This window comes from Opisthocomus hoazin, chromosome 21, assembly GCF_030867145.1.
Source record: "Opisthocomus hoazin isolate bOpiHoa1 chromosome 21, bOpiHoa1.hap1, whole genome shotgun sequence".
NCBI classification, from domain to species: domain Eukaryota; kingdom Metazoa; phylum Chordata; class Aves; order Opisthocomiformes; family Opisthocomidae; genus Opisthocomus; species Opisthocomus hoazin.
The window spans coordinates 3707131-3731501 of record NC_134434.1 but is presented as its reverse complement, the minus strand read 5'-3'; the positions used below and the strand labels follow the sequence as shown (position 1 = coordinate 3731501).

General features: G+C 41.9%; 1 protein-coding gene across 1 annotated transcript in view; it reads left to right on the top strand.

Moving 5' to 3' along the window:
• LOC104330341 (myosin-4-like) overlaps nucleotides 1-24371 on the top strand; it is a 34212-nt gene that overhangs the window by 8714 nt on the left and 1127 nt on the right. The window contains exons 16-37 of the mRNA XM_075440712.1: nucleotides 1430-1503; nucleotides 2055-2142; nucleotides 3954-4071; nucleotides 5533-5656; nucleotides 6496-6632; nucleotides 7909-8164; nucleotides 10003-10245; nucleotides 11869-12045; nucleotides 12719-12864; nucleotides 12951-13041; nucleotides 13820-14209; nucleotides 14301-14427; nucleotides 14839-14957; nucleotides 15664-15860; nucleotides 16378-16561; nucleotides 17461-17626; nucleotides 18441-18565; nucleotides 20542-20850; nucleotides 20937-21140; nucleotides 21225-21350; nucleotides 22500-22670; nucleotides 24246-24350. Of these exons, the coding sequence (XP_075296827.1) occupies nucleotides 1430-1503; nucleotides 2055-2142; nucleotides 3954-4071; nucleotides 5533-5656; nucleotides 6496-6632; nucleotides 7909-8164; nucleotides 10003-10245; nucleotides 11869-12045; nucleotides 12719-12864; nucleotides 12951-13041; nucleotides 13820-14209; nucleotides 14301-14427; nucleotides 14839-14957; nucleotides 15664-15860; nucleotides 16378-16561; nucleotides 17461-17626; nucleotides 18441-18565; nucleotides 20542-20850; nucleotides 20937-21140; nucleotides 21225-21350; nucleotides 22500-22670; nucleotides 24246-24350 (3677 nt within the window). The remainder of the gene's footprint in view (nucleotides 1-1429; nucleotides 1504-2054; nucleotides 2143-3953; nucleotides 4072-5532; nucleotides 5657-6495; nucleotides 6633-7908; nucleotides 8165-10002; nucleotides 10246-11868; nucleotides 12046-12718; nucleotides 12865-12950; nucleotides 13042-13819; nucleotides 14210-14300; nucleotides 14428-14838; nucleotides 14958-15663; nucleotides 15861-16377; nucleotides 16562-17460; nucleotides 17627-18440; nucleotides 18566-20541; nucleotides 20851-20936; nucleotides 21141-21224; nucleotides 21351-22499; nucleotides 22671-24245; nucleotides 24351-24371) is intronic.

Here is a 24371-nt window from a genome sequence, read left to right as displayed (position 1 = left end):
GTGGTATACTGTAGACCCTCTATCATCCCCTAATGTGACCCTGCTCTTATGTGCACCCAGATATGCCAAAACTAGGATACCAACATGCAGAACTGCTGAAAACACCACATTCATGTGGTGCCGAGAAGTAAAATTCAGCAAGGCCAAAACCAAGTGACAGAAGGTGTATGTTTCCCAACTTACTGTGTTGTGAATCACGTGCATGCTTAGTCATCCTCTAGACAGGTGCCAAACATATGTGCAAAGTGCAAGCACTTTGTAGTCTTTGGGGACACAGTTTTGTTTCTTTAGGTGAACTGGAAGAACAGGAGACCATGGAACTATTTCATACCCAACTGAGCAGTCCTGGTGTTGCGAGGGAAAATGAGAGAGACAGAGAATATAATGTAGAAGTCCTCTAAGTGCATCAGAGAGCTGTCCAATCTCTTGCCCTTTTTTGTGGCTAAAGACCATCAAGTTGGACAGTGAATAGGTCTGCCTTACCAAAAATGACCACAGAGATTTCTACAAAACACTCCAGTGTTCTCGACACAGAGATCCCTTCCAATCCCGAACATTCTGTGATTCTGTGAATGCTAGGCAAAAAGAATAGGCAGTATACAGTAGTAGTCAACTCAGCCATCAGGTGTATGGACAGCAGGGTTTGAGGCTCACAAGAGTACTTCATGGGTAATTTCCTGCAGTTCAGTTTAGCTGACAAGCCAATGTGTCTGAGCAACCTCCAAGCAAATACTGGGGATGAGTCATCTGTGGTCCTTGCAGGTATCATCAACATAAGAAGGGTGAGAAGAAAAGGTTGTGTGGATAAAATTTTGGATAAGGTGTGAAGTGCAGAGCACAAAGACTCCATTTAAGTCTCACTTTAATTGGCTTTAACAATGGAGTAAATATGAAAAAACACTGAGCTGCTTGGACTTTTATTCCTGAGACTCTAATTTGCTTCCTGCCTTGGGGCTGCCATAACACAGAACAGATGCCTATTCTTCACCTGGAAGATTGTATTAAGAGATTTTTCTAAAGAAGACTTCACTGCACTGATAAAAAAATGTCCACTGCTGAGCCAAATTCTTGTGGCCTTTAACCTAACTAAAAAAAAAGTAAAAAATTTGTCTATGTCTGTAAGCAAAAGCAATGTGACTAGTAGCAAGGAGTATACTATTCTGAAACTTATGTCAGGCCGTAGTGTTCCATACCACCAAAGCCATATACATTACGATGCAACCTAAATCATGCATCTGAGACAAAACATACTATTCACTGATCAACAACCAGCTGGCAGCATTTCACTTAAACTCTCATGCAGCACTTGGTCACTACTTAAAATTAAAATTTAATTATTTTATTGGCACTTTGACCAAAGAAAGGAAGGTGAGGCCTACAAAACATACTGCTTACTCTAACTGTCTACCTCCTATCTACTTCTTCCAAGGTGATAGCGGTGGTGGCAAGAAAGGTGCTAAGAAGAAGGGGGGCTCTTTCCAGACGGTGTCTGCTGTCTTCAGGGTATGTGAATTTCCTTTTAAATGATCCATGATTCCATAAAAATGATCTGAGGACTGGAACACCTCTCCTTTGAAGAAAGGCTGAGAGAATTGGGGTTGTTCAGCCTGGGGAAGAGAAGGCTCCAGGGACACCTTATTGTGGCCTTTCATTACATAAAGGGGGCTTATCAGAAAGACGGAGAAAGACTTTTTACCAGGGCCTGTAGTGACAGGACATGGGGCAACAGTTTCAAACTGAAAGAGGTTAGGTTTAGACAGGACATTAAGGAAGAAATTTTCTTACGATGAGGGTGGTGAGACACTGGAACAAGTTGCCCAGAGAAGTTATGGATGCCCCATCTTGGAAATGTTCAAAGTCAGGTTGGATGGAGCTTGGAGCAACCGGATGCAGTGAAAAACGTCCCTGCCCATGGCAAGGGGGTTGGACTCGTTGATCTTCAAAGGTCCTTTCCAATCCAAACCATGCTGTGATTCTATAACTCCTTGATGTTTGAATAAAAATGCAATAGCTTTGTAGCTCAAAGCTCAAATCCGTGCTTTTTTCTATCACAGGAAAATCTAAACAAGTTGATGACTAACCTGAGAAGCACCCATCCTCACTTTGTTCGTTGCCTGATTCCTAATGAGACCAAGACACCTGGTAAGCCCATCATTATACTCCGAAGACACGGGACTGACGGGAATTGGCCTCCTTAGCTTCCACACCAACTTCTTCCAGAACAACTCCCTACACACGTGAAGTTCTTGTGGGGTTTGGCCTGCAGGCCAGTGCCTAAGTAAATCTTCTAGTATTGTATACCATGACCACAAAATTTTGAGCACTACTCAGTCCACACCACTTACCCATCTTTGCTTACTCTGTGTACAGAGCTGAAGATGATAAAGATGGGATTGATTATAGCTTACAAAATTGTCTGTTGTGGGTAACAGCATTAGCAAATACCTAACAAATGGCTCATTTTAAGGACCACTGTGTTGTTCAGAACTGTTGGGTTTAGCCCAAGACTACTTACCAATGTCTAAATATTCAGAGTTAGGATCTGATTCACTGAGCTGGAGGACTGTCAAAGAAATCATATATCATTTGTAGAAATCCATGTGTGCTGTGTGCTCCTAGCACTTGGAAACTATTTTGGTATAGAGTTACTTTTTTTCCTTTACTTAATTTATACTAAACTCTCACAGAGAGTTTAGTCTCTGAGAATAGACAAGTTTGGGAGTATTTTCATGTGGCCATTAAGTCAAAGTACTCAGGGAGAGACTTGCCTGTCTGAGTTTCAGGATTCTAACCATTACAAGGTCTGGTATTGGTAGAATGATAAGGTAGATACTGGTAGAATGTAGTGGATGCAACAGGAGTACCAGAAATCAGGAGCTTAGTATCTGTTTAATCTGCTTAGGAGACAAAAGACCAATTTCAGAACGTCTGTTACCTTTCTTGTTTGTGTCTCTTTGTGTAACCCTGAAGACAACAAGCAGGGTTTAAGCAACACGCATATGTATGACATTCACATTTCAGCTATTCATCTAAACTTTTATATTCAGTGGAGAGAAGCTGGCATTTTAAGGTATGAATCATCTGGCCCCTTTTATACATCTAACTTAGGATGAGATGAATCACATCCTAGAAGACACTCTTTCGCTCTGCTGACTATAAATGAAGCCCAAATGGAAATGTCCACACTCCATATCCTAAAGTGAAGAAAGAGGAATCCCTCTGGGGTCTTGACAGTCGAGAAGATGTAAGGAGGGAATTAAGGAAACCTACTAAAATAGAACAGCATATTTGAATGAATGATTTTGCCAGATATGGCTGTTATTATCATGTTCAGTTTGTTGTTTTGATGGAGGTGACTCAGAGGGAATCTTGACTTTCACCTTTTAAGAAAAAGAAAAGTAGTACTGTGTGAGGGAAATTAAGGATGGTGAAGTGAAGAAAGAGAAACTGGCCATTTTCTGATTTGTAGCTGTTTTCAGGCTGCTTATGCTTGACTTTTCTAACAATTAATTTTGGTACAACTTCATTGATTACATTGAAAAGATAAAGTTAAGGGTATGCACCATTCTGCACTGAATAATGTCTCTAGCAGACAATGGAAATTTCTGCATGACAAAGGGTTTTGCCAAGAGGGTTTTGTACTGCCAGTTGTACTTTGTTTGTAATAAATAAAGCACTCTCCTGCCATTTTTGAGTAATGTGGCCTTATGCCTTTTGGCCATTGCAAATTCACAAGCACTGCCAGCCCTAGCATACTCTAGTAAAGCTCAGCTCACTGAAGTAGCTCTCTGCAACTTGTATGAATTGAAGGCACGCTCTGTCTTCAATTTCTGCATCTTTAATCAAGAACTAGTGGAATTTTATCAAAAAAATGGAGGTCATTCTGGAATTCTAATACATATGGAGATTCTTTGGAAGAAAACAAGAATCATGATGGATGTATTTTGTTCAAGGTGAAATGGACCATTACTTGGTGATGCATCAGCTGCGGTGCAATGGGGTTCTAGAAGGCATCCGAATTTGCAGGAAGGGGTTTCCAAGCAGAATCCTTTATGCTGACTTTAAGCAACGGTAGGTCTTCTGTGATTAGTGTCTGTTAAGAATAAGCCTCAGTAAACTCGCAACTCAGGTGACAAGCCTGGTGATTTCATGGAGAGATACCCTCTGAATCAGACTAGATTAGTGGCATTTGAGGGATCCAAGTCATTAATACCGCCTTAGGTCACTCCAGTCTTTTCCCTCTGATCAGATCAGAGATTTCTTCATTCATCAGAACCAGTATAATTTCTAAACTGTACTCAATGCCCAGTGATTCAGAGATGCAAAAGGCTTGTAGTGTAATGAATTAACTGGCCTTAGAGACTACCGATACAAAACTAATACACACCAGTGCAGACTCCTTACAGTGCACTGTCTAAGCATTCAAAAATCCAAGGCTTTGCCAGTGCTCTGTCACTGGCCTACATCCTGTGTCTTGTTTCCCTCATCTTTAAAATGGAAACAACTGGTTCATGTGAGCTTAGCTGCTATAAAGTGCTGAATCAGAACTGGCTGCTGTTATAATTAAATGTAACAGTAGCATCTTCCATGCTGAACTGGTGTGAAACGGACCCAAGAGCTCTCTGAAAATGCCCTGTAGCCTGATGTTCAGTAAGGCATTAGCTGGTCTCAATTGTCAAATCATAATTTGACATGACAGGTGAAGGAATCTATCCATAATAGCCATGGTCCAGAACCACAGAATGTTTTACAGTTAAAGGAAATGTGCTGAAGTTCAGGAGGAACTAGAATGAAAGCCTAAAATAGAGAATAAATTCACACTGTGCCATTATCACTGTCCTGCTTTTACATATTGTCTCTCAAGGTAGACTTCAGAATTTTGAGACTTATTTTTGAGACTTGAGACTTTAGACTTGTGCTCCAATGTGCAGCCACACATCCTCATTGATGTATCTCAAGAAATCCTTTAGAAGGTTTGGTTGGTCCTGTCCATGACACAGGATTACCTTAATCATTAAGTTACCTTGCAAAATGCTAAGAATGCTGTTAGCATTAATAGAAAAATGCCATGTCGTTTTTAGTACAAACTCAAGGTTTCAGTGGTACAGCTTACAGAGACTATGAGCTGTGCAAGATCTGTATTACCTTTGGAATACAGCTGATTTTTGTTAGTAGTTTTAATTCATCTTCAGCTTTAATTTGAGTAGCGTTCCTCTGATCAATGAAACAACATGAGAAGAAGTTGACACGTTCTCACTATGTTCTTCCTAATTCCTGGACCTGCAGACACTCTTAAGTATGCACATTAATTTTGTATGTAACCACATACTGTGTTGTTACCCAGCCAACAGATTCCTCTGAAGAGTAGACATGTCCTCTTGTCATCACATTCTGTTCAGCCAAGACTGTCTAGATTTCAGATGGCATATTCAGCTGCTTCCAGATAGCTCAGCTTCCATATATATTATATACAATGGATCCTATTTTCCTCACTCTGTCTACAACCAGTCTTTGCAACTTGTCTTACCACAGGTACAAGATTCTTAATGCCTCAGCCATTCCAGAAGGCCAATTCATTGACAGCAAAAAGGCTTCAGAAAAGCTTCTTTCATCCATTGATGTTGACCACAACCAATACAAATTTGGCCACACCAAGGTAAAGTTCTTGTGGAAGACTGGGTAAAATTAATGGCAAAAAAAAATGTTAATTGAAAGTATTTCTTGCATATAAAATCAGCCTTCATGATGATTAGAAACAAAGTACATAACTAGCAAGACGTACAGAAAACTTGTCTGATTCTGTGAGTATGTGTGAGGGGTAGCACTGTCAGCGCTGTGAATGCCACACTACCAGAATGACCCAGCGTAGCTGCAGCTAGAACTAGCGCTGCTGGTTGAACTCAATTATATTGGTGCATGTTAGACAGGCTCAGACAAGTTTGGACAACCAGAATTTTCAGTGTATTTAGGCACACACACAAGTCTATATTCCATATCCAAAGCAGTGTTAGGTGGGACACTGATTCTCTGATCAGCACAACCAAGGCAGTACTATCTCTAGACAAAGATCCAACCACCTACACTGCTGAACAGACATCATCATGTATGCTTCTCAAGCCATCTCTAAGTCAGTTTCCAAAGCAAATCTTGAGCCTGACATAGAAGGATAGAGGTACAGCAAAGAGACAGAGTAGGATATAGTACTAAGTTGAAAGTTAACTATTTGTTTTAATAACTACTGATAAATGAGATCTTTCACAACCTTCTCTGGAGTAGGCATCAAATAACACTGCAATAATGTGATTAGATCATATATAGAGTGACTTGCCATGAATTACTGGAACACCGAGGACACGAATACTGACACAATTTCTCTAGCTGTTAAACCTTTACTCTACAAGCATTTATCCAAAACTGCCTTATACTACCCTTTATCAGCTGTGAGTCGTGTATCTGCCTAAGTGTCAAACTATTTAACCATCTTTTATGTTCTAGGTGTTCTTCAAGGCAGGTCTCCTGGGACTCCTAGAAGAGATGAGAGACGAGAAGCTTGTGAGCCTCATCACTCGTACACAAGCTATGTGCAGAGGCTACCTCATGAGAATTGAATTTAAAAAGATGAATGAAAGAAGGTAATATAAGAAAACACTAACAATCATACTGTGTCAGACCAAAAGTCCAGCAATGCAGTATACCATCTCAGGCAAAAAACTGTCCTCAAGAAAGACCCTCAGAAACACTAGGGAAACAGAGCCAGCACAAACTAATAGTTTCCTTGTTATAGACTCCCAGATTCTGGCAATGGCTGATCAACAATTGAACCATGCAGCTGGACCATGATATCTAGTATTTAACAGTGAACCTTTTCTCCAGGAATTAATCTTTTTAGCCTTTAAAGAACTCTGTGACAGAGATAGCCAACTGAACAAGTGTGAAGGTTTGTCTGTTGTGAACATATTGTCTGATAATTTCATTGGTTCACATTAGTTTCTTAAGGAAAGGCATATAATCACTGTCCGCTCTCCTTCTCTTCAATTTTCTTTCATGGCTGCAGCATCTAAGATGAACAATTCTAGCTTGTATAGAGAAGGTACTCCATAGTTTTGGCCATCTCAGATAACATTCCCTTTTCAGCTCTCTCCCTCTGAGATGGGATGAATCATGCAAAATGTAGAGTGTAGGAGTGTTGTTGACAAGTGAAAGCTTTAGGTGAAGCAAAGCTCGCATAAACGTATAGGATGCTCTGCCAACCAGCTGCTTTTATTTGTAATACTCTGCAGTATACATTTAGCTCAGAGGCTTCCTGAGCCAGTGATAGTTTCTAAGAATTCAATAACTCTTACTGGATTTCTCTGCAAGGAACTGTCTAGTCTCCCCTTGAACTATGGCACCAACAACATCCTTTTGCATTCAATAACATAACAATATTTCGTTTTTGTTTTCAGTTTCTGTCTTAATAATTTGTAATACAATTTTTGCTATTTTGAGTGACCCAAAAAGCATAAAGCTGATGTTTCCATAATCAACAATAACTCCCAGATTTGTAATCTCAGCAGCAGTACTTCAAGGATGTAATTTTTCACTCTGGTATGCACCTGAGCACTTGTACTTTATTAGAGACTGAGGTAAGTCTCAGAGATTCACAGGCAACAGACCAGAGAAGTTTGTCTGTTTTGGAGTATTTCTCCCTTTCATATCCAGACATAGTTACTGTTCATGCTACTGAAACAGCCATTCTGCTATCAGGGGCCTAGAAATGACTCTTTAAGAAAAGCAAGAGAGGTGAGGAAAAAAGTCTCATGCAGAAGCCCCTTGAGGAAAATGGTGATGCTCTGTGGCCAATAATCAGAGTCTGCTTCTAACCCAAGTCTCACCAGCCTCATGAACTGTGTTTTCATGTGTTTTCAGAGAATCCATTTATATCATCCAATACAATGTTAGAGCATTCATGAATGTCAAGCACTGGCCCTGGATGAAACTGTACTTCAAGATGAAGCCCTTGCTGAAGAGTGCAGAATCTGAGAAGGAGATGGCCAACATGAAGGAGGAGTTTGAAAAAACCAAGGAAGAGCTTGCAAAGTCTGAGGCAAAAAGGAAAGAGTTGGAAGAGAAAATGGTGACCCTGTTGCAAGAGAAAAATGACTTGCAGCTTCAGGTTCAATCTGTGAGTAATCTTCGTTTTCAGATTCACCCCACTTTCTCTTATTCTGCTGCTCTTTCCCTTCTCTTTTCCATTGTCCTTCATAAACAGATATGTAACAGGGGCAGATTCTCCACTGCTTTGTATCTGGTCTTGTCATTTACACCTAAGCAAAGTGAGTACAAAGTATGTATAAATCCTTACCACCAATATGAATACAGGAAATTCTGTCTGGGCTCCAATGTAAACCCACTTCTCTATTAAACAATCACTATTGGAACAATCAGATAGCAATAATATCTGATTCTGGATGAAATACAGGCTGTTTCCACATCTGATGACCGTTGTAATATGGAGCCAGGGCAGGGGTGCTTTTCTGTCAGAGACAGGACTGAAACTGGAACAAAGACTGATGCTTTTCTCTGGAATACTGCTGAGCAAAAACTGGAATTGCAAAAGACGGGAATACTGTCACATTTTAGAAGGTAATAAGATACCATGTGGCCAAGAGCAGTCTGGTGCAAGTCACTTGTTTCCATGTGCTTTCAAACCAGTTGGGTTTTGACAAGAGTTCTGTATTGTTTCAAGCAGCGAGGCTGTAACTGTGTATGCTAAGATCAGAATCATTACCTGAATCTTACTTCAGAACTTCAACTTCACCTCACTCATTTTTCTGAGTTTCTTTGTACCCTTCTTGGTACTTAATACTCTGTTCTCCAGAACTCACCTAATTTACAAGCATTTAGGGTTTCACTTTAACCCCTTCATGGATGGTAAGCCAAAAAACCCAAGAAGCCCAGGTTTAACTAACCTAATTAACTTTCAGGTAAGGAAGCCTTTCAAAGCACTCAGATTTCAGATTTTAGAACAAAACAAAAAACTCCTAAGGTATGATCATTGCCCTCAAGCGTGTTGTCTGATTCTTTCTTGACTCCCAGTTTCTCACTGTTTCAGTCCTGGAAGAGGACTGTCTTCTCACTAAGTCTCTTTTTCCTGGGGAAATTTCTATCAACTCTGCTTGAAAGATTCCTCAAGCACCATCTTCTCCAAATTTGTCCTCAGAAGACACACACTCACTAGCCATGATTTTCAGTATGCTACAGGTTTCAGTCAGAACCTGAGAGAGAATTAAACATATCATCCTCTGTTACTGCAATGATGGCTTTCAGCCACGACTCTACTGGGAGGCAACACATACCTTGTCTGGTATTCTGTCTAAAATACATCATATTAGCATTAATTTAGACAAAATTTCATCTGTCAATCACATGTCTCAAAATGTTAGTTATAGTAAAAGTCATAGGCTAAAATTTAGGTTCGAGCCTGATCCTATCTTGGCTGAGAGAGAGGTTAGAGAACGATGGGAGCAAGGTTAGCCTCATATGAATAAAGTGGGAGAAGAAGTTTGGGGAGAGACAGACTGACCTGTGTCATTAGAGTTGAAGGAGCTTATTAAAGATAGAATCATGCAACACTCTATGAAAGACAACTCTGAAATGCTATATGTTTTACAAATCCATATGTAAGCCCATGCTTCCATGAAATCCAGTTTGCTACTCATCAATTCCTTGCAGGGTCCTTGTTATGACTGAACCCTGTGAGTCTATTGCATGGTATTATAGTCAAACTATCTGAACAGCTCAAAGGGAGTGTCTCTTCCGTGGGATTATGGTCCACTTTTCAAAGCCATGACTGAGCAGGACAATTTCCTCATGATCAAATGGTGTACATTACTGTGATTTGCATAGGAAATTCTGCCCCAGCTTGTGCAATTCCTTTCCTGGAGATGGCACTTAAACAATGTATGTTGCCTTTTGTTATTTTTATGATAAATATAACATGCCTTCAATATGTTCTGACAGGAGAGTGAAAATCTAGCTGATGCTGCAGAGAGATGTGAAGGACTCATCAAAAGTAAAATCCAGCTGGAAGCTAAAATTAAAGAACTAAGTGAAAGACTGGAGGATGAAGAGGAGACAAATGCTGAACTGACAGCAAAGAAGAGGAAACTTGAAGATGAATGCTCCGAGCTGAAGAAAGATATTGATGATCTTGAACTGACTCTGGCCAAAGTGGAAAAGGAGAAGCATGCAACAGAGAATAAGGTGACAGAGGAATCAGGGAATTATTCTTCCCAAGACAGTTTTCTCAGACAGTTTTCAGTTTTGTGGAAAGTTGCAGTAATTCCTGAGTGCCCTGAATGGAAGTGATATGTGCCTAAGGCATAGGAGAGGGGTATTGCCACTTAATCACCTATGACAAAAACTTTTTGTTAAAATTATAACTTATTCTTAGGAAAAATATATTTTCAGTGATAGTTCAAAAAGATTAAGAGGTTGTTATGGTGCTTGGTAGTGAATTTCCATATCTGGCTATTTGCAGGCATAAGGAACCAGTGTATTTGTGTCTTCTGTGGATAATGGAGGACTAGTATGCTTGTGAATAGCTCAGCACAGAATAGCTATGCTGGTCCTTTCTCACATGCATTGAGGAGAACTGATTTTAGATGTCAAATGTTTTCTTACATATCTCTTATACTTAAGAACCCAAAGTCTCAGCTAGGATGGACATCCTTTCCTTCCATTGACTTGACAATATGACAAGAGTTCTCCCTGACTTCTAAGGTTCAGACTGCCAGTGTAGCAAGGAGAGTCTATATCAGATGGTCATTAACTCATTCATCTCCCAGTAAAAGCACAGGTCTCTTCATACACGTTTCAACAATGTTGAGCCAGAATTGAGATACATATGTTAGAATTCAAAAACCCACATTGGTGGTGACAGTGTTCAGTCCTGCTGTGGAAACAATACTAGCAGAGATGTAATTACAACTCCGAGGTTCCCTTCACTGCTATCACTGAGAACAATACTGGATCCTAAGTTTGCAATTACAGATATGTTGGACATTTCTATACTAACGCTTAGAGGAAATCTAGCTGAAGCTGGGTGTTAGGATCAGGGAGCGTTTTATCAGATATCAGGGCCATACAACTAAAGCACTTAGCAGAGTGGACTTTCCTTATCCCTACTGTCAGGCTTTCCCACCCGCTTAAGACAAATGGAAAGCAAGGGTCAGGTTAATACACAGCACCTGATGTGTTTGAGGTTAGGTTGCTGGTGTGTAATGCTCCATTGAAGTACAAGGAATAAATTTCCAAGGTAAAGCCAGCAAAGCTGGTACATCCAGCAGCCCAGTTAGAAACTCCTGCCCTAAATTCATGATCACCTGTTCCAAGGGCGTAAGGTTCTTTGTCATGTCATCATGTTCCTTTTATGGAAAACTCACCATACCTTTGGCTATGCTTGGCACTTGACAACATCTTTTTAAAGAACCTCATTTGCTGAGAATTTACAGTTGTTCGCCTGGCAAATATATCACTTGCAGGAAATACAGCTTTTGAGCAAGAGCAATTCACAGGCCTTTTCTAAATCCCAGTGAGTAAAAGCTTGCAGAGGCAAGGGAAGATCTAGCATATGTTCCACTGTAGAATTCAGCAGGATAGGGCTAACAGTCAAAAATAACTAAAGCAAGAATTCCTACCATTGCAGGATCAGAGGTGTGACTGTCAGGCATAACACTTGTCGTTAATCTCATGAGGAACAGTATAGACCTTCTATGGAGAGCATTTTGACTGCGTCCACGCAAGATGTTGCAAGGGTGAACTATGTTCTCTGTCTGTCATATCTCAAAGCACTCCTTCATAGTATGGATGCTGATTGCCTAACAGGTTAAGAATCTTACTGAAGAGATGGCAGCTCTGGATGAAAATATTTCTAAACTCACTAAGGAGAAAAAGGCCCTCCAGGAAGCCCACCAGCAGACACTGGATGACTTGCAAGTTGAAGAAGACAAAGTCAGCACACTCACCAAAACCAAGATCAAACTGGAGCAGCAAGTAGATGATGTAAGAAAAAGTTTTTGGGCTGTATAGGTGGATGCTCTGACAGATTAGAAGAGACTAGAAATCTGTAGTCGGGAGTATTAGCAACACCTAAAGTAGTGAAGCCAGCTCTAATAATCTCAGCTAAGAAATCATTGCCAGTTGACAGGATATTGTGGAATCCAATACATCTTTCAATCTTCCCCAGCCTATTTAAACTCTGTTCATCAATGGGTATTTCAGCACTGTAGACTTTTGTGCCCTGTTTTAACCAATCAGCTGGAGCAGCGTATCATCTGTTGCAGTTTGAAGCCTGCTGCAGAGTCATTTGTGGTCTCTTACCGCATAGTGTGGATATATTCCAGGATGTTACAAACAATGGGCATTTGTCATTATTGAGCAGTCTATACACTAGGAGCTGAACCCACTAGAAAATTTCAGTTTCTGTGTTTCTCAAGAATTTGCAATTCAACTGTGCACAGCCAAGCTGTGGACAGCTTAATATCTGAAACCAAATCATAATGGCAGCTCTGATCTTGCAGCAAGAGTCTAGCACAGGCGGATATGAGAACTATATACAGAGTATGATTTTTTTTCTCTATTCATCAATTTAAAACTTTAGTTAGATTTTAAAACCAAGAATAGTTATTTTCAAAGTGTAGTTTCTGTGTTTCAGAGTATGTTTTATGTGTTTTAGCTTGAAGGATCTCTGGAACAAGAGAGGAAACTGCGAATGGACCTTGAGAGAGCAAAGAGAAAACTGGAGGGAGATCTGAAAATGTCTGAGGATTCTATCATGGATCTGGAAAATGATAAGCAACAGATGGATGAGAGGCTAAAAAAGTATTGCACTGACTTTTTGTGCTCTGATTCCTAAAGCTCAGATTTTATCTTAATCGTATTGAATTTGCATTCTTCTTCTTTAACAGAAAGGATTTTGAAGTTAGCCAGTTGCAAAGTAAAATTGAAGATGAGCAGGCTCAAAGTTCTCAGCTGCAAAAGAAAATTAAGGAGCTTCAGGTAAAGTCTTAGAGTTACTGATATTTTTAGTAGCCAAGCAGAAGTTCCTTACAATTAATTGATATTTATTCTTAGACTGTTCTACAAAAATATTTTCCTACACGTGAATAAAACAAGTAACATGGACTCTGGGTGCTGTTCCCATGTCAGGGCACTTTTACAGAAGCTCTGGCCTCTAATTATACACAACTATGTAAGAAATTTAAGTGAAGCTTGTGGTAGGCTTTGAAAATGGAGCAGACACTGAGTTATAAGAGTAGTGAAACCACTGAGAATTACTTTTCTAAGAGAACAATAGAATGTGACATAATCCATCACGATCAGGACAGAGATCACCTTCTAAATGCAGAGCCAGGAAGACAGTTCTCTTTAGTGCTGTTGCCCCATGGTTGCTCATTCAAGGTTCCTTCCAGCTTGTTTGCTGATGGAGAGAGGATATTGTCTTGGCCTGACCTTTGGGAAATTTCCAAGAAACTCACATTCCTTTACATTTTCCAGTGACACATCTCCCATTTCTTCAGAAAAGTGCAATACTAGATCCTTCACAACACAATAAATCCATTCTGAGCTACAACATAAAACAAAAGATCAGATTTTACATTCTCTAGCATTTCAGAACAAATATTGCATGTCCTAGGACACAGTTCAGTGAAATTTCGCGTGCTGCTTCACCCTCTATGCTGACATAAATGGATGTGAATGTTTGATCTCTATTCCTTAATGACAGTTTCAAATCTGTCTATTCAGAAGTCCTCATTTAACCAAATAACTTTTACAGGCTCGAACAGAAGAATTGGAGGAAGAAATTGAGGCTGAACGTGCAATCCGTGCAAAGACTGAAAAGCAACGAGCTGACCTCTCCAGGGAGCTAGAGGAGATCAGCGAGCGCCTGGAAGAGGCAGGAGGGGCTACTGCTGCCCAGATTGAGATGAACAAGAAGCGTGAGGCAGAATTTCAGAAGATGCGCCGTGACCTCGAAGAGGCCACGCTGCAGCACGAAGCCACGGCTGCTGCTCTGCGGAAGAAGCATGCGGACAGCACAGCTGAGCTTGGGGAGCAGATCGACAACCTGCAACGAGTGAAGCAGAAGCTGGAGAAGGAGAAGAGTGAGCTGAAGATGGAGATTGACGACTTGGCCAGTAACATGGAGTCTGTCTCCAAAGCCAAGGTTGCTGCATAGAAAAAAACCTTCTCCTCACTACCATTGTTCTTCTGAACAATTAGATGAGGTGAAGGATATGCTTTCTATCTCTTAACAGAGCAATCTGGAAAAGATGTGCCGAGCTCTCGAAGATCAGTACAGTGAAGTCAGAATCAAAGATGATGAACATATGCGACTAATTAATGATCTGAACACGCAGAAAACACGTCTACAGACTGAGAATGGTGTGTCCCTAGATGAAATGTATTGTCCTGTGCCAAGTACTTAAAAATGCTGTCTGAATGTCTGTGTATTTTGTAATAAATTCATCACTGGGTGATCTGAACAAAACTTAGACTATAGAATTTCCTCCTGGTGGCAGTCATAGCAATACCACCCAAGGAAACAAAACCAAACCAGGAAGCACTGTCAATCAAAATGAATGTGTGAGTTTGTGGTCAGTTCATCCCCTTCCCTTTGATGCCAGCACAAAATTATCTTTGATAGCTTTTTCCTACTGGTGAGAATGAAATTTCTACTCTCCCTTCATTTCAGCACATTATATCTTGTCATCTCTTTCCATATGGCTAGCTCTTCTCATTCGTATGTTTTATGACTTGTGTCTTTGTCTAAAACAATTAACATTTTCTCGTTAGGTGAACTTACTCGGCAACTGGAGGAGAAGGAGTCCTTGATTTCGCAGTTGACTCGAGGCAAACATGCTTTCACTCAGCACACTGAAGAACTGAAGAGGCAACTAGAGGAAGAAAACAAGGTGAGGTTTTAATTTGGACTAACAAATTGTAAAATAAATCAATGACCTAAAACAATAAACAGTATTTCTCCTCAGAGAAAAGTGGAGACATCAGAACAGTGAAACTTTTGAACTTTGCCTTGGAGTATAACACAGAGAAGAGACATCAGAAATGAAATAAGGAAGACAGTTTAAGCCCTTCTTATCACACTTTCTGAAGTTCAAAATTATGAGGAAAGTGAATGGAAATAGCTCTGTGTGCATACCTTACTGCTACAGGAAATTCCTGAGGCAAAAAATACAGCAGCAGTCAAAATAAGACAGAGAGAAGGAGTGCAGATGTACCCAGGGTTAGATATGACAACACAGTTTAAAGTTTCTTCCACCTTCAGATAAACACCAAATTCTACTTGAAAAGCTTATGGGGAAACATCTTGAGAGCTAATTCCCACCTTATCTGTTGCTGGATTTCTTGTGTCTTTGCCTGAAGCACTTTGTGCAGATGTGTTTCAGGCAGTATCCCAGACAAGATGGATAAGCACCTGATCTTGTTTAAGAACATCAAGTTTGAAACAGAGTCCCTGCTGTTAATCACTTTGCTGCTTCTGCTACTCTAGCAACTGTTGCACATGGGCAGTGAGATGTGGAGTATTTATCAAAATACAGTAAAAGAATCCAGTCACAGATTGTTAATGTTTTGATAATTCATACAACTTTAACTACCCAGGCCAAGAATGCCCTGGCCCACGCCTTGCAGTCTGCTCGCCATGACTGTGACTTGCTCCGGGAACAATATGAGGAGGAGCAGGAAGCCAAGGGGGAGCTGCAGCGCGCCCTGTCCAAGGCCAACAGCGAAGTGGCCCAGTGGAGAACCAAATACGAGACAGATGCTATTCAGCGCACGGAGGAGCTGGAGGAGGCCAAGTATGTGGAGGGATGGTCTGGAGCAAGTAGCAGGATATTTAAGTGTAAAGATGAGAAGGAACTGGAGGAAACCAGAATATGCTTGTAGTGGGAATATGCAAAGCAGTGTGCTCTGTAATGTGTTAGAAGTGAAAAGAGGAGTGAGTAGAGGTTTAAAGGAGGAGAAGCAGTAGAGGCTTGGGAGAGTCTACAGAAAGGAGAGTTGCAGTGCATTAACTATGGAGTTAATCATAGCAGTTAAAAAATCACATTCTTTACACTACCAATATTGAAAGTGTGTTTGTGGTTCCTCTCCACATTGGCATAGTCCACCCTGTGAGTAAGTATTCTCCCAGCCTGAGCACCACTCCAGTGTGCTGTGTCGTGCCAGGCTCCTATAGATGCTCTCTGTTCACACCATCACAGATTTCTATGTTGCTCTCTCTGTCCATCTCTCCCATGCCAAACTCCCTTCCTGCCCATTTTCTGAGAACAGCAGAATTTTCCTTCTCTCAGCATTGATTGTCTCATCCTGCAGAAAGAAGCTTGCTCAGCGCCTGCAGGAGTCAGAGGAGCAGATTGAAGCTGTCAACTCCAAGTGTGCTTCACTGGAGAAGACAAAACAGAGGCTGCAGGGGGAAGTGGATGACCTCATGATTGACGTGGAGAGGTCGAACGCAGCCTGTGCAGCGTTTGATAAAAAGCAGAAGAATTTTGACAAGGTTTATTCAAAGAGACTGCCTGATCTGAACATCATTAGGAATTTGATAGGCCAGGCCAAATTCTGAAATTATGAAAGTTCTGCACTCACAGTAAGATAAATTACCTTTTATCCAAAGCAAAGCTATGGTAAGGAGCACATAACGGGACATATAGTAATGATAATGTCACAGTGTGAGTAGCCCCAGATGATCACAGCAAACAATAAAGTAGCTTTCTGACAGTTTTGAAATGCATGAACTCTTTGCAAGGGAGATTAGGAGGATCCATATCTAGCCTTTGATCAACCAGACTGAGCAAGTATTCACCTGCAAGTTAAAAGCCCTGACTTCTTTCTGGTGCTAGTCTGCCAGACTTGTTATTTGGGTTAGGCAGAGCCTCAGACGCCTTTACACAGTTCCAGCCTTCACTGCCTTTAATAACATTTAAAAGAATCAACACTGTTTGCATAAGTGATGTTGCACAGCCCTGTGCCTTGGCCCAGCCTTGTGTGAATGTGCTAAAAAAGATGCCCTGCAGGGCTGTGGTATCAAACTCAGGAGACAATCCATAGAACATGATCTTTCTTGGTGGGCTGAGTGCAAGACCACTGGCTCCTGCAATAATAAAAGGCTTCATGCAGCCTCATTCAGCCTAACCACATTGTGTCCAGGCTGGTGTCAAACCAAACCCCTGTCTGAGAGCTTGGGGTATGCACTAGTGCTGGCTGAATTTAAGTAGCTTCCAACAAAACAGCCAGTGTATGTATCACAGTGAATTGATTGCCACAGGCAGAGAACAGTCCGAAGCAAAAGACTGCAAGACACGCCATGCATCTAAGGTTCTTGTCCCATAAACGTGCAGAGACAGGATTGTTGCAGATTGGGTCATTCTTTCGCTCTGATAGCTCCTGTCACTCCAGGTCCTGGCTGAATGGAAGCAGAAGTACCAGGAGAGTCAAGCTGAGCTGGAAGCTGCTCAGAAGGAATCTCGCACCCTTAGCACTGAGATCTTCCGGATGAAGAATTCCTATGAAGAAATGCTTGATCAGGCTGAGACTGTCAGACGGGAGAACAACAACCTCCAGCGTAAGTTCAGATCTCTAGCAGATCCACCATGATCCAAATCAGCTCCATCAGGATCTGTCATGAGTTCTAAGATTCTTCCATGTTTCTGGGCTGCCAGAGCTCTGCCTCTTCCCAGGGTTTTGTTCCTTATGGTTTTCCCCACCAAGTTCAGGTTAGGCAACTTTCTTCCCTGTTCAGATGATCACAGTCACCTGTAAGCACAGGCCTACAGCTCATTACAGCATCCTGCTTCCTCATGGTATTCCCCCTCCTTCACCATCATAATCCCATTCATGCACAGCGACAAAATTAACTGAATGGACAGAAGTTATGATGAAACCAGATACTCATTTGTTTCAGATTACTTCAGTCACTGCCATCAGAAAAAAGTCCGGAGGGCTGGTGTCTATCTCTCAGCTATTGGAGGACCATGCAGCTGTGGCACAATGGACTGGCATTTAATAAGCAAACTAACTCTACAAAGGAAACACAACTCAGTTCCTTTTTGTGAGCTGAATGATCCCTAGAGAGTATCTGAGGATAAAGAGAGCAATCAAACAGGACTGTCTCTGGAGATGTAATTTCACTATCCAGAGGAACCTGACATTTTTATCTGAGCTCATTCCAGCTGGTCTCTCTCTTTTTCAAATTGCACACTGAACTGGAAATAGCAGGTAATCAGAAATAAAGATTGCACACAAGACAAGACCTATTATTTCTCCTCACTGCTGCATCACACTACATCATCTCTCCCATCACTCCCACTGTCAAACAGCAATTGCAGGTGCCATTGACAACATTAAAATGAGTTGAGTGTGTATTTTCTGTGTTGCAGAGGAAATTTCTGATCTGGTTGAACAGATTACTGAGTCTGGAAAAGCTAATCGTGGTCTGGAGAAAGCAAAGAAGCAAATTGAGCAAGAAAAGTGTGACCTTCAAGCAGCATTAGAAGAAGCAGAGGCAAGTGTCCTCCATAAGGGGGCTTATTTTTTTAGAGATATTACGAACGGAGAAAATTTGGAGATTATATATTCCTATTTATCCTGACACCTCCACAAAGGTCCATTATGAGAGCACAAGCAGATCAAAGAGCATAGGGATGCCTCCTCTCCCATACCAATGTAGCATTCCTTGCTGTGCTATCATGCACAAAAAAACCTCAATCCCAGACTAAAACTGAGCTCATTTTGCACCACCTGTTTGAATTTGCTCTTATGAAAGGCTAAAGAAAGGTCATTTGTGTTTCAAAACTCTGACAATTTTTTTTTCTAGTCAAATTAATCTAGGATCTTTCCAGAGCATATCTAATCCATACTTTAAAACCTTATTGATGTCACCTCCTGTTCAAAGAAAGCTGAATGTTGAAGAGAATTGAGATTATATTTCTTCAGTTCCTCCACTTTCAATGAGTGGGAGTGAGTAATACATTCAAAGGGGAGTCAGTTCGCAGGACATGGATTCTGACGAACATGGAGATGTTGCTGGGGATCAGCTGAATCCTGGAGGTGCCACTGGTATGCTGATGTGCTTTTGCTGGCACAGGCTGCATACCAGGTCCCACAGTTCCATGGTCTCTCATTCTTCCTTGCTGTCTTTGTCCATGCCTCAGCTCTTCATAACTTTAAATCTTTCTTTTTTCCCAATCCATGCCAGGTTGTAGCTCCTTCAGTTCCCTCTTGTCTGAGTTCTGCCTTTTCTTCCCTATCTGCCCTGACTGTCTCCTAGAAAAGCTTTTATTACTTCAATACGACTATAGCTGATTCTCCACAATATGCCCTTGATAGCATTTCATGGAGCTGCCCATGGTATATCTAGGGCATAGCTCAAACACAGAGACACAGAATTAACTTAGGTTGGCAAGGATCTCTGGAGGTCTTTAATTCAACCTCCTGCTCAAAGCAGGGCTAAGTTCAAAGTTACATTAGGTTGTTCAAAGTCTTGTCTAATTGTTCTTTATAACTTCCAAGGATGAAGATTTCATAGTATGGCTGGACAACCTTTTCCTGTATGGCATCATTCTCATGGGAAAACATTTTTATCCTTACATGTAGTCAGGATTTCCCCTATATAAACTTCTGACTGTGGCCTTTTGTCTTTTTGCTGTCCGCCACCAAGAAAACCCTCACCATATTTTCTCTGTAACTCTCCTTAGGTAGAAAAAGAAGCAAAAAACAATTGACACATCTCTAATCTTTAGATTTCACTAGATGGGCAGGCAGTAGGAACAAGAGTTATAGTGGCCATGCAAATCCATCTGCTCTAATTATGCATCTAAATGTCATCATTCTATTCCTGAATTAGTCACCATAGGCTCATTCTAGAATCAAAAAGAAGAAATAGGCATCTCTGGAGGGTCTGTTCTTAAAAAGGATGCCAATGCTACATCAACTGTTTTATTCTCTGGATATGCTTATTTCTGTCCACTGGTTGTAAAGACCCAGCCTCAGGCTTCTAACTCCTAGACGTCTGAAGTTAGATGATAGGAGTCTCAGAGGGAAGAGGCTGTTTGGACGGGGAACATGCTCACGCAGTCACTGGGGTGGGACTAAGTGCAGAGCCCCTAAGCAGAATTCTGCATGGAGATGCAACAGAAGGCAAGCTTCTTTTGAGTGTGAGGCTTGGGTGTGCTGTTTTATGTTTTTACATGTTTTGTTATCTCTGCAGTGTCAACACAGCCCTCAGTTCCCAGACCTTATGATAATGGAGGCATTTTCTTAAGCAGTCTTGTTCCTAAATTACTGATTAATATCCAGCTCAGGTATAATGACTCCTGTGTACGGGAATAGAAGTCAGCTTTTTCAGTGCTGGCCTTTTCCAAAACTCCGCAGTAAGGCAAATGTATCTGTGTTACTGTCTGCAAAGTGTCAAAATTCTGCATGGACGTTTCCCAATAACAGACACTACAGAGACAAATGATATTATTTCAACTCTGCCAGGGCTCTTTAGAACATGAAGAGGGAAAAATCTTACGTGTTCAGCTGGAGCTGAACCAGGTGAAGTCAGATGTCGATAGAAGGAGTGCAGAGAAAGATGAGGAAATTCAACAGCTGAAGAGGAATCACCAGAGGGCACTGGAGTCTATGCAGACCATGCTGGACACTGAGATCAGAAGCAGAAATGATGCTTTGAGGCTGAAAAAGAAGATGGAGGGAGATCTGAATGACATGGAAATACAGCTGAGCCACGCCAACTGTCAGGTAGCAGAGACGCAGAAGCACCTCAAAGCCGTGCAAGGGCAACTCAAGGTAGGGACCACAAGGGCTGCTGTCCTACAGGTCTTTGCCACTCACCCTGCTTGCCTCTGAGTCTCACAGTGCTTTCACTTTCAAAGGATTCCCAGCTCCATTCGGATGACACTTTGAGAGAGAACGATGACCTGAAGCAGCAGCTTGCTATGGTGGAGCGTAGGAACAATCTGATGACAACAGAAATGGAGGAGATGAGAGCTGTTATGGAGCAGACAGAGCGAGCCCGGAAAGCTGCTGAGCAGGAACTGACAGATGCCACTGAGCGAGTGCAGCTTCTCCACTCACAGGTATTTGGTATCTCCTTTACCATAGCCCTGTGGGAGTGGCATGAAATGGGGTGGGAATGACCTGTCTTTCGACTGTCCCAACAGAACACAAGCCTCCTCAACACCAAGAAGAGACTGGAAGTGGACATTATTCATTTACAGAACCAAGTTGAAGACAGCATTCAGGAAGCCAGAAACGCAGAGGAGAAAGCAAAGAAAGCGATCACAGATGTGAGTCCTCTCCCTTGCGTCTTTTCCATTTCATACTACTGCAGTCACTCATACGCTTTAGAAAAGCAGCAATCAGGTCGAGAAGAACCAATTCTTCAACACAGGAACAGAAAATATTGGTGACACACAATCCCTCCCACATGGGCCTCACACAGTCTCTGCCCTACCGCTTGCCACAGAAGACCCCTTCAGTCTAGGCCCTCTACTCATGCTGCTAGAAATCTGTATCGAAAAGGCATCCTGCCTCTCCTTCCCCGTACCCACATTCACATTTGCTTCCAGGGTAAATGTAATATACAGGATAGAACAGATGGTGGCAAAATTATAATAGCAGAAGAGTAGTCTGAACCAAGTCCTGTTTAGACACAGCACAGAAAAGCAGAAATTAAGACGAAGATCATACATCCTTCTATACAAATGCTAGACATGTAAGAAATAAAAGGAGAGAATAGAAATGTTTCATTTAAACAAGGCCACAGTTCCATAGCATCAGAAGAAACAAATCTTAGGACTATCTAGGAAAGGTATATGAAAATGAAACAGAAAATGGTTACACTTTTGCATTGAGTCATGGTGCACCTCGGCCTGAAGTGCAGTGCCTAGTTCTGGCTGCTGCCCATGGCAGTGCTGCAGGCTCCCCTCTGCCCCATCACACTGGTGACAGCTGTCCATCCCGGGCTCTGAAGATCTCCACAGGCAAAAGCTTTTCATTGCAGTTCAAGATACCTGGGGTCATTTCACTGGCAAAAACTGCTTAGGAGTCTGACTCTTCGGCAAATTTAGGCACCAAATGGCCAGATATTCAAAATCCTTTGGGAACCCAGAGGTGCAGAGTGCTAGCAATATTTCAAGATGTCCCTAATTTCCACTGACTCTTAAAAAAACGAAACTTTGGTCATTTGCATGTCTTAATAATTTTTTTCTTGTCATCAACCCTACCCATTCTCCAAGGCAGAGTAGTTTTAGAAATATAGATACCAGGAAACAGTGATTCGCTTTACATGACAGACCCTTGGCACAGCCACTGTCATTGACTGAGAATGTAGAGAGCCATACACCAACATGAAGCTGGCCATTGCTCCCAGGGGGTGTACAGATCTGCTAGGGTTGGGGAAGCATATTCATAACATAACTGTGCACTACAACCAGGCAGCCATGATGGCAGAAGAGCTGAAGAAGGAGCAGGACACCAGCGCCCACCTGGAGAGGATGAAGAAGAACCTGGACCAGACGGTGAAGGACCTGCAGCACCGTCTGGATGAAGCCGAACAGCTGGCACTGAAGGGTGGAAAGAAGCAACTCCAGAAACTAGAGGCGAGGGTATGGTGAAGACTAGGGTAGGCTAAGGTCAAGTTCCTGACTGGGCCTTTGATTTCTGGAATCTCTTGGGAAGGTTACAACAGGGACAACCCCAGGTATCTCCAGCAGGTTTGATGACAGTTACACTGAATAGTCATATGTTGCACTGTGGGTGAGGAACTAGAGAATGACTTCATAAAAATTTGGGGCAAAATGGTGGCAGACGAATATCAGGGTAGATATATATGGTAACTTATCTAGGGAAAAATAATTTAAAACATACTTACTTGGGGATAAACTTGGAACTGGCAATTACAGCTCAGCCAGGAGATCTCAGTCTCACTCATGACAGGCCTCAGAAACTGTTTCTCAATGCGCAGTAGAAGCAAAAACCCAAAAGAGCAAAAATTCTGGGCTTCATTAAGAAAAGCACTGAGAACAGGACAAAGTGCATCACTTGTCGCTATATTAAAGGTACCACATGCAGTTGTGGTCTCTGCAACTCAAGCAGGACCTGAGAGTTACAAAAGCACCCAAGGAATGGCAGCTGAGTGGGTGGAGCATTATGAGGAGAGGCAAACAAGGCTAGAACTCTTCCGTTTGGAGAGGAGATGGCTGAGGGGGGATGTGGTCAGAGTTTACAGAATCTTGACAGCAGTGGCCAAGATGTAATCTGAATGGTTATTCATCAAAACACACAATACGAGAAGTAAGGACACATGCTGCAGACCAGGACATCTTCACCTTGAGATCAGTTTAAAAGAAAGTACAGAGGGGGCAGTGACATTCTGGAACCTGCGGCCATGAGAGGCTGTAGAGGCAGCTGGTAGAAGGTCCATAAAGGGATTAGAAATCAGCAGGTTTATAGACACACTTAGGGGAACAAGCACACATATGCCACCTGACACCTCTAATCTGATGGCTGCAGAACCTGGACAAGTGTGAAGGGAGTAGATAGCAGCCAGGTTTCCATGTTGTCCCTAAATAGTATATGCTGCTGCCACTCCCAGAAGCAGAGCACTGGGCTAGATGGACCACTTGCCTGAGCCACTTGCTGTGCTCTTCAACTGTTCCTGTTCCAAAATACAGCACAACTGGCTGGGGATTAGGTGCTCTTGGCTTTGAAATGAAATATCCACACAGAAACAAAAACATTGGTGTCCAGGTTTGGCTTATGAACACTGCAGAAGAGGCACAGAGCTATAGGAGGCTGTTAAGGACTGTTCATGAGGTGAGCTGGACTTGAAGATTACAAATGAAACAGATTTTCCCCATTTACCTGGTGAACATTGACAGAATCCTCCCTTCCCTGTTTCAATTGCCTCTTCTCTGACAGATTTAAGCCTAATTTTGGTTATAAATGTCCCAGGTATGCACACCTAAGTTCCTTATATAAAGAACTACGGAATCACACACTATGTCACTGCTAATACAGTACGGTGAGCAGTTTTTAGCTAATCTAGCCCCAAGAAGCAGCAGCAGGAAGCTGCCCTGCACTGCCACTTTCTCTGCAGCCTTAGTCCACAGAACCCTGGTTCCCAGGATCAGCAGCCACTCTTGGCAGCTTGCTGCCTTCACTGTGATATTGTGTTTCAGATTAATGAGTTAGAAAACGAGCTTAATGCTGAGCAGAAACGAGGAACAGAGACACTGAAAGGTGCTCGCAAGTATGAACGAAGGGTGAAGGAGCTCACTTACCAGGTATCTCAAATCCTCTGCCCT